The sequence below is a fragment of the Camelina sativa genome, chromosome 14 (assembly GCF_000633955.1).
Source record: "Camelina sativa cultivar DH55 chromosome 14, Cs, whole genome shotgun sequence".
NCBI classification, from domain to species: Eukaryota; Viridiplantae; Streptophyta; class Magnoliopsida; order Brassicales; family Brassicaceae; genus Camelina; species Camelina sativa.
Genome location: NC_025698.1, coordinates 29946053 through 29955321, shown reverse-complemented (window position 1 = coordinate 29955321; position 9269 = coordinate 29946053). Strand labels below are relative to the sequence as shown.

General features: G+C 37.5%; 2 protein-coding genes and 2 pseudogenes across 2 annotated transcripts; all 4 read right to left on the bottom strand.

Annotated features, from left to right (window-relative positions):
- LOC109128864 (putative F-box protein At1g61060) lies at positions 1803-2995 on the bottom strand. Its single transcript, XM_019235993.1, is given in 3 exon segments — positions 1803-2068; positions 2447-2525; positions 2528-2995. Coding segments are annotated over 3 exon segments (813 nt in total).
- On the bottom strand, positions 4379-5707 carry LOC109128798 (annotated as a pseudogene).
- LOC104744148 lies at positions 5807-6571 on the bottom strand (annotated as a pseudogene).
- Positions 8229-9036, bottom strand: LOC109128749 (probable F-box protein At1g53815). The gene is given in 3 exon segments (XM_019235630.1): positions 8229-8393; positions 8395-8816; positions 8819-9036. Coding segments are annotated over 3 exon segments (660 nt in total). The 5' UTR covers positions 8892-9036.

Genomic DNA, 9269 nt, shown 5'->3' with positions numbered 1-9269 from the left:
AAGTTGAAGAGTCGGATGAGTGATCAAGTGTCTCGGTGGAAGGGTAAGTGGAAGAAGAGAGGTAATGACGCAATGCCGCGGTGGCTTGATCCTACCGTATGGGATGGCTTGGTCCAGTTTTGGTGTGAACCAAAATCAGAAGCAAAGAGTATCAATAGCCGTAATGCTCGCTATAGTGATCCTAATGGCACCGGAATACATAAGCACCGTTCTGGTCAGACCTCTTTTAAAGCCCGAGCACGAAAGCTTGTAAGTATCTCTGTTTAACACAAGTTCATTATTCATATCATATCTACAATATAGTAATATTGTTGTTTCATTTCTCTGTTTTTAGTCTGAGAGTACTGGTGAGCCACTACCTGATTTCCTGCGAGTACTAGAAGACACTCATAGGAAACCTGATGGGTCGTTTGTTGATGGACTGTCTGAGAAGGTGTTCAATGAAGTGTCGTCAAAGATAGCTGAAGCTGAGTCTGAGCTATTATCAGCGGATAACATGGAGAGTAGTGCTTTTGGCTGGTTATCACTAATTGTGAAGAACCAAATTTATGCTGAGGTAAAACATGCTTCATTGTTTATGTTAATGTTTGTGTTTGTGTAATGTTTATGGTGTGTATATGGTGTGTATAATGTTTATGGTGTGTATATGTTTTGTTGGCAGGTTGCTCCGAAGAAAAAGAACCGAATATATGGGGTTGGTAACATGCAAGCAGAAGCATCTTCAGCTCAGATTGTTCAACCGCCTCCTCCTTCTGAATATCCACTTGTTCTAGCTGAGAAGCTTGCTGCTGCCGAAGGTGTTCTTGCAACTCAGGCAACTCAACTACAGGCCAATGCAGAAAAGATGCGAGAAAATGCAGTGAGGATGCAACAAAATCATTTGAAGATGCAAGAAAATTCAGAGAAGATGCGTAGTTATGATGCATACTTTGACTATCTTGCATCAAAAGATCCAGAGTTTGCTGCTAAATTTCGCCGAGAAGATTCACCGGCCAGAGCTGCGACCGGAGATGGAACCGCCGGACAGTAAAACTGATGAACTCTTTATCCTTTGAACCTCTCATATGTAATGTTTTTTGTAGAACAAAATGGTTATTATGTTTTGTTAACTTATTTTGTAAACTAATTAGTACTTCTAATAACAGCTTTAATTTGCATAAGTTTAAGGTATAATTTTAATTACAGGTTTAATTTTAATTACATGTTTAATGCTAATTAAGCTTACCAAAATGAAAATTATAATTTTTTTTATACCGTTATTACAATTTGCGATGGAAATATTAATTGCAAAAGCATCGCAAATTTGCGAGGGATTTACTAGAGACATATTTGCTAGGATATTGCTAGAAAAATAGTTTCTTGCAATTTGCGTGGGATTTGCGAGGGGCAATTATTCTTCGCAAAAGTTGCGAGGGAATTGCGACGTTGACCGATTTGCGAGAAGCGATTTGCGAGGAACCGACTTACCTCGCAAATCTCTCGCTTTTGTCGATTTGCGAGGGAATAGCGATATATTCGTCCATCGCAAAAGGCATGTTTTCTTGTAGTGTCTGCAGGCAGAGTTAGTTCTAGAAACAAAATATTTTAGATCCCTCGATCGAGCAAGTTTAATTTCAACCAATTTAAGGCAGAACAGAAAGTAGCTCATTGAGTGTTTTCTCTTATTCTGATAGGAAAAATAAAAGAACAAAGAAAAACGAAATAGAGAAATACTAATAACTTGGAAATACACAACAGAAAGAAAAATAAGAGACAAAAGATAGATAATGTGATAAGTTCTGTCTGAGTGGCAGTAAAAACACTTACATAAGCGTCAAATCCTCTACGTAATTTGGAAATGCGTGAACCCTACACCCACTATGCAAAATCGGAACTTCAATGTTCACTCTTTTGAGAATGTTGGTCTCGAGATTGTAGTACAGAAAGAATAAAGGATCTTGTGAGTAGTTTGGGTATAACACAATTTCACAACTACCAATCATTCCAGCAGGGCCTCCATAACTTAGTTCATTCGGAAATGGAAGCATTTGGTAGATACGCTTTGACCATTCATGTTTCTTGGCATCCTCTAAAACCCACAACTCAAAAGTATGAGGGCGACTATCATAATCACAAGCACCTAATTTACCGTTGTAGTCGATCAATCTGAACGTGCAAGATCTCCATACTTGTGCCATGTCTTGATCAAAGTTAGTAAAACTAAAAGTCTCAGACCTAACATCAAAGCAAGCAATGGCGCTGCAAGGGATTGTACCCTTCAGGAACCCTGCTTGGTAATACAAAACACCATTGATGCATATCGTATTATCATCTCGATAGCCATAACGATAATGGATTTTGCAACATTGGATATTTCTCCATAAGAGATTTTTATTTTCAGTCCCTAATGTGAGAACTTGATACTCACTGGATAAGAATGTGTATGAGTCACAAAAGCAAACGATACGCAATATCTTGAACTCTTTGTCGATTGGATCATACCCAAAAGCAAAATTAGAATATCTTACATGTTCTTAAACCACACTGGCTTAATCTCATCCATTCTCTGTCTGGGCAAGGCTAAAACCTGTCCTGTGATGGGATTAGAAATCACCGCCACTGCTGAAGGGTTCTTTCGATAATGTTTACGACAGATCAATCCGCCAACCGGAGGACGACTTATACTGAAATTTAACCCACGTGTCCTGTGATGAAGGGTGGCTACAAGAGACGTGTTATCATCCGGATTGTGAGGCTGAGGTGAAGAGTAGACGAACAACTCTCTTTCATATTCAATAGTGAAAAGGATCCGCGGTGGAGCCGGGGACTTGATCTGGTACAACAGGTTGTTATTTGGACGGCGGATTAGGGACGACCAGAGCTTGGATACGCAACGACACTGAGCTAAAGACTCCAGCGGCAATCTCGACAATATATTACTGATGACGAGATCAACAGGAATCAGACCAAAGTATTCTGTTTCTTCTCCGGAGATTGAAGACATCCGTTGATTCATGGTGGATGGATTAAGGGGCACGCTAGGTTTGGTGGCTCAACTGGAGTCTCTCTCGCTTGCTTTATGTTTCTATCATAGTTGGGCTTTTTTAAGGCCCAATATTATTTCTTAATGGCACCATAGACTCTTCATTTTGGCCCATTTGTAAACGATTAACCAATTTAAATTTACAAATTCTCGAGTTTTTATACCTTACATGTGTGTAATTAAACACAAATAAGACCCCTTGAACTAGTGACAATTATACCATTTTAGACCATTCGTACAAGTTTAACCATTTAAGTTCAAAATAAATAATTAATACAAATATATTAGATAATGTGGTAAGTTGTGTTATGATAAGCTCAAATTGTAATACCCTAATGATACTAACAGCTTTGCAGTTGTAATACTCTAGGGGTCGAATCTATAGAGACTCAAAATCAAACACAATGAATTATAAAGTTTTAAGAATTACGCTAAACAAGATAATTTGAATTAAAAAGGCAATGCAAAAATATTAAATTAAACTGTTGTGAAATCAGAAAATCAAAAGGTTAAGCCTAGGGAATTTCTCAGGAAATTATGAAATATTAAATCAGATAAATTAATTAAGGTTCAAGCAATTAAAAATCAGATCTAGAACTCTAAACAATTTTGTAAAACAATTCATTTCTCACTGCAATTATTATCTAAATTTGAAACTAGAAAATCCAAATCTCTTTGTAAAATTCTAAGTTAAAAATCAGCTTTAAGAACAAGTTTAGATAAGTTCACAAAATTATTAATTCAAAACAATTAATCAGGAAAACAATTATATTCTCATATTAATTTATTTCCCTATGATAACAATTCTAGGTGATCAATCAAGAATTATTGTGAAGAACAACCAAAGATGAAGATCATAAAAGATTATTAACCCTAAAAAACAAAGATCTAATAAATCATAAAAACCCTATGAAAAACCCTAAACCTAACAAGCAAACTACTCAGACATGTTTAATGAAGAACAAATCATAATTCTGAATAACATGCAATAGATATTGAAAAGTAAAAAGAAGGAGTTCAGGAATTCTTCTCTCTAAGGAGTTCAGATCTCTCTCCCAAAAGCTCTCAATATCTCTCAAAACTGCTAGAAAATAACTTAGAGGTTTCTAAAACCCAAAAATAAAATATATACATCCTAAAACACGTCCAGGGGCTTATGATACAATTGTGGAAAACTTCGGGCAAAATTGTAAAACTTCCAATTCTTGCTCTCTCGTCAGACAAAACAGAGTGTCGACCGATACCAAGGTGGTGTCGATCGACACCATTTCTTTGTTTTGTCTCCAAGTTTGTTTCCTCCGGGTTAAATGCTCCAAAATGTCCAAATTGCTCCATCGGTGCCAAAATCCTAGAAAACCTGTAAAGACTCAAAAACATCCTAGAAAATAAATCAAAAGACTCTAAAAGACTCCTTATATCATGGTTAAAAACTACAAAAACCATGATATATCAACTATGAGAAGAAGTAAGCACTTAACTGTGACTTACATAAGCCTCACATCCTCTACATAGTTTGTAAATGCGTAAACGAACCCACTAAGCAATAGTGGAACTTCATGTATTATTACTCTTGTGACAATGTTGGTCTCAAGGTTGTAGTAAAAGATGAAGAAAGGATCTGCTGTAAAGCATGGGCAAAGCACAATTTTGCAACTCCCAATCATTCCAGCAACACGTACAAAAATCCAGCAATGGATTAAGCATTTGGTAGATATGCTTTGACCATTTATGTCCCTTTGCATCCTCCAAAACCCACAACTCAAAAATATTATCGAAACAATCACAACGATAAGCACCTAATTTACCCTTGTAGTCCATCAAAGTGAAACGGAAATAATCCACCCTTATTACTGACATGTCTTGATCTAAGTTAGTAAAACTAAAAGTCTCAGACCTAACATCAAAGCAAGCGATGGCACTACAGGGGATTGTTCCCTTTTGGAACACTGCTGGATAATACAAAAAACCATTGATGCATATCGTATTGTCATCGTCTATACGATGATGAATTGTGCAACACTGGATCTTTCTCCATAAGAGGTTTTTATTTCCAGTCCCTAATGTTAGAACTTGATACTGACCAAAGTAGCGTTTGTTAAAGTAGGGAGAGTTGTTCCAAAACGAGGTGATACGCAATATCTTGAACTCTTTGTCTATCGGATCATACCCAAAAGAATGTTTATCATATGCGTTTGACCGACACTCTGACTTGGTTTCATTTATTCCCAGTTTAGGCAAGGCTAAATACTCTCCTGTGATGGGATTACAAATCACCGCCACTTTTGAACCATTCTCAAGAACATGTTGGCGACAGACCAATCCGCCAACCGGAGGACGACACACACTGAAATCTGACCCGCGTGTCCTATGGCTATGATGAAAGGTGGCTACAAGAGACGTGTTCTGATCTGGATTGTGAGGCTGAGGTGAAGAGTACAAGAACAACTCTCCTTCATATTCGATGGTGAAAAGGATCCGGGGTGGAGCCTGGGACTTGATCGGGAACAAGATGTTGTAATTTGGATGGCGAATTAGGGATGACCAGAGCTTGGATACGCAACGACATTGAGCTAAAGACTCCACCGGCAATCTCGACAAGACATTACTGATGAAGAGATCAACAGGGATCAGATCTAAGTATTCTGTCTCTTCTCGAGAGGTTGAAGAAGACCACCGTTATTCATGGTGGATAATAGATTAAAGGGTAACGCTAGGTTTGGTGCCTCTCTCTCTCGCTTGCTTTATTATTACTTTCCATAAGTTGGCGTTTTCTAAGGCCCAATATTATTTTATGGGCGGCNTTTGGAACACTGCTGGATAATACAAAAAACCATTGATGCATATCGTATTGTCATCGTCTATACGATGATGAATTGTGCAACACTGGATCTTTCTCCATAAGAGGTTTTTATTTCCAGTCCCTAATGTTAGAACTTGATACTGACCAAAGTAGCGTTTGTTAAAGTAGGGAGAGTTGTTCCAAAACGAGGTGATACGCAATATCTTGAACTCTTTGTCTATCGGATCATACCCAAAAGAATGTTTATCATATGCGTTTGACCGACACTCTGACTTGGTTTCATTTATTCCCAGTTTAGGCAAGGCTAAATACTCTCCTGTGATGGGATTACAAATCACCGCCACTTTTGAACCATTCTCAAGAACATGTTGGCGACAGACCAATCCGCCAACCGGAGGACGACACACACTGAAATCTGACCCGCGTGTCCTATGGCTATGATGAAAGGTGGCTACAAGAGACGTGTTCTGATCTGGATTGTGAGGCTGAGGTGAAGAGTACAAGAACAACTCTCCTTCATATTCGATGGTGAAAAGGATCCGGGGTGGAGCCTGGGACTTGATCGGGAACAAGATGTTGTAATTTGGATGGCGAATTAGGGATGACCAGAGCTTGGATACGCAACGACATTGAGCTAAAGACTCCACCGGCAATCTCGACAAGACATTACTGATGAAGAGATCAACAGGGATCAGATCTAAGTATTCTGTCTCTTCTCGAGAGGTTGAAGAAGACCACCGTTATTCATGGTGGATAATAGATTAAAGGGTAACGCTAGGTTTGGTGCCTCTCTCTCTCGCTTGCTTTATTATTACTTTCCATAAGTTGGCGTTTTCTAAGGCCCAATATTATTTTATGGGCGGCCCCATACACTCCTTCATTGTGGCCCACTTGTAAACGATTAACCTATTTTAAATTTACAAACAAAAAAAATGTTAAAAATAGGGTAAACTTTTGTATTCACTCCCTCCCCTCTCAACCAATCAGAATATTTTATTTAATATTTTATTAAAAAAATAAATCAAAATTAAATTAAAAAGCAAAATAAAATAAGGAAACAAATTCCGTATACTTTTATTTAAAGAAAGTTAAATATTGGCTTGATTTAGATTTTACAATTAAACGAGGTTATATATCGATTTGACTTTATAAATGAGAATTAGGGTTTAGATTTATAATTAAAACGAAAGTATATGTCGGTTTGGGTTTACAGATGAGGTGGTTAGGGTTTAGATTTTACAATTAGAACAAAATTATATGTCAGTTTGGGTTTACAAATGAGATTGTTAGGGTTTAGATTTTACAATTAGAACAAAATTATATTTCGAGTTTGGGTTTACATATTAGATGGTTAGGGTTTAGATTGTACAATTAGAACAAAATTATATATCGGTTAGGGTTTACAAATGAGATGGTTAGAGTTTAGATTTTACAATTAGAACGAAATTATATATCGGTTTGGGTTTATAAAAGAGCGATTTAAGTTTCTAATTTTATAATAATATATACAGATTTTATTTCTTTATTTTATAAAGGGGTGAATGAAGAGGTTCACCCCAAGTATTGCTCAAAAAATTACTTCTTCAGCTTATATAATAACCACACTTCTTTCAAAATGTGTGTAATTTAAATAAACAAAAACAAAAACGTGAGATGGAGTTAGGTTTCTTGTATACAAAGGTTTGTAAGAGCGAGCAATTCCATAACTCGATGATCATACTTCTTTCTCGTTTTCATGAAGATTAAGCCACCAAAGATTGATCTTAGTGCGAAACTTAGGTTCTAAGTAGAATTAGCCGACGACTAGGAAAACGTTGGTGGTAATCCAATGGTGCTAGGCTCAATCCACGAGACGAACCAGGATACGTAGATTGTACCATCATACCTTAATCTCGTGATTTAATCAGTGTTTAACACTTAGTTTCAGAGGTTGTACTCTTGATAAAATTGCCCGAGTTTTTGGTATCATGTGATCGGAGGAGCCTGGTGGTAAATTGGAAACTAAAACATTTTGATCGATCAAACATTCAAACACAAATAAGATCCTTTGAACATGTTCCTAGTGACATATACTATACCATTTTAGATCATTCCGACATGTAATCCCTCACGAACAAGAGAATTCCTTTTTTATAGCTACGCCTACATTTGATTCATCCAGGGCCAAGTTTTGTATTAGAGTAAGGCAGAACACAGGAACTCACTGTGTGTTTCCTCTTATTTGGAAAACAAAAATCGAAAACCCATGTTTTGTAACTAAAAACAGCGAAATAATAAATTCGAAAGACACGCAAGAAAAGAAGGACAAAGACAGATAAGATATTGTGATAATTCAGTACTACTTGAGAAGAAGTAAACATTTTACATAAGCTTCACAAAACACCACCGATGCATATCGCATCAACGTTAAAAAAAAAATGAATTTTTGCAACATTGGATCTTTCTCCACAAGAGATTTTTGCTTCCAGACCCTAATGTGAGAACTTGATACTCATCGGACAAGTTCTGTGAGCCACTACTACTAGGCAACCAGGTGATACACAATACCTTAGACTGTTTCTCGATTGGATCAATACCCAAAAGAATATTTTGCTTTACCGAATAGCCACTCTGACTTAGCACCTTCCTCCAAACTCAGTTTGGGCAACTTTAAAGACTCACCTGTGATGGGATTAACGATCACCCCCACTGAATTATACTGACGACACACCAGTCCGCAGACAGGACCACATATATCGTAGAACTTTGTGTCGCGAGTCCTGTGATGAAGGGTGGCTACAAGAGACGTGTTCTGATCCGGATTGTGAGGCTGAGGTGAAGAGTAAAAGTACATATCTCCTTTATACTCGATGGTGAAAAGGATCCGCGGTGGAGCAGTGGACTTGATCGGGAACAACTGGTTGTAATTTGGAAAGCGAATTCGGGACGACCAGAGCTTCGATACGCATCGACATCGACCTAAAGACTTCACCGGCAATCTCGACAAGATATTAAGAGATCAAAAGGGATCCGACCAAAGTAATCTGTTTCTTCTCCAGAGGTTGAAGAATAACGGATCCGTCGATTCATGGTGGATTCAAGGGCACGCTAGGTTTTAGGGCTCAGCTCGAGTATGTGCTAATGACCTGGGCGTTCGGCATGAACCGAGAAAACCTAGATTTTCAGTTATCGGCACCGATTCTGTGAGGAGGAGGAGTGAACAGATCGGCAAAAATAAGTGTTATTCAGATTTGTTCTCATAAATCAAATTCAATATTTTTCCAGCCGTGGATTACTTTTTGTTATTAGATTTCAGATTCATTTTGGCCTATTTTCTGTATCTTTGATCTAATTAGGTTAAAATAAACCGAAATAGAAAAAAAATCCGGTTTAGTTTGGAAGACATTTTGGAGGAGATAACCGATCCGAATAAACTGATTACCGAATACTCCGAACCAAATTCTTTTT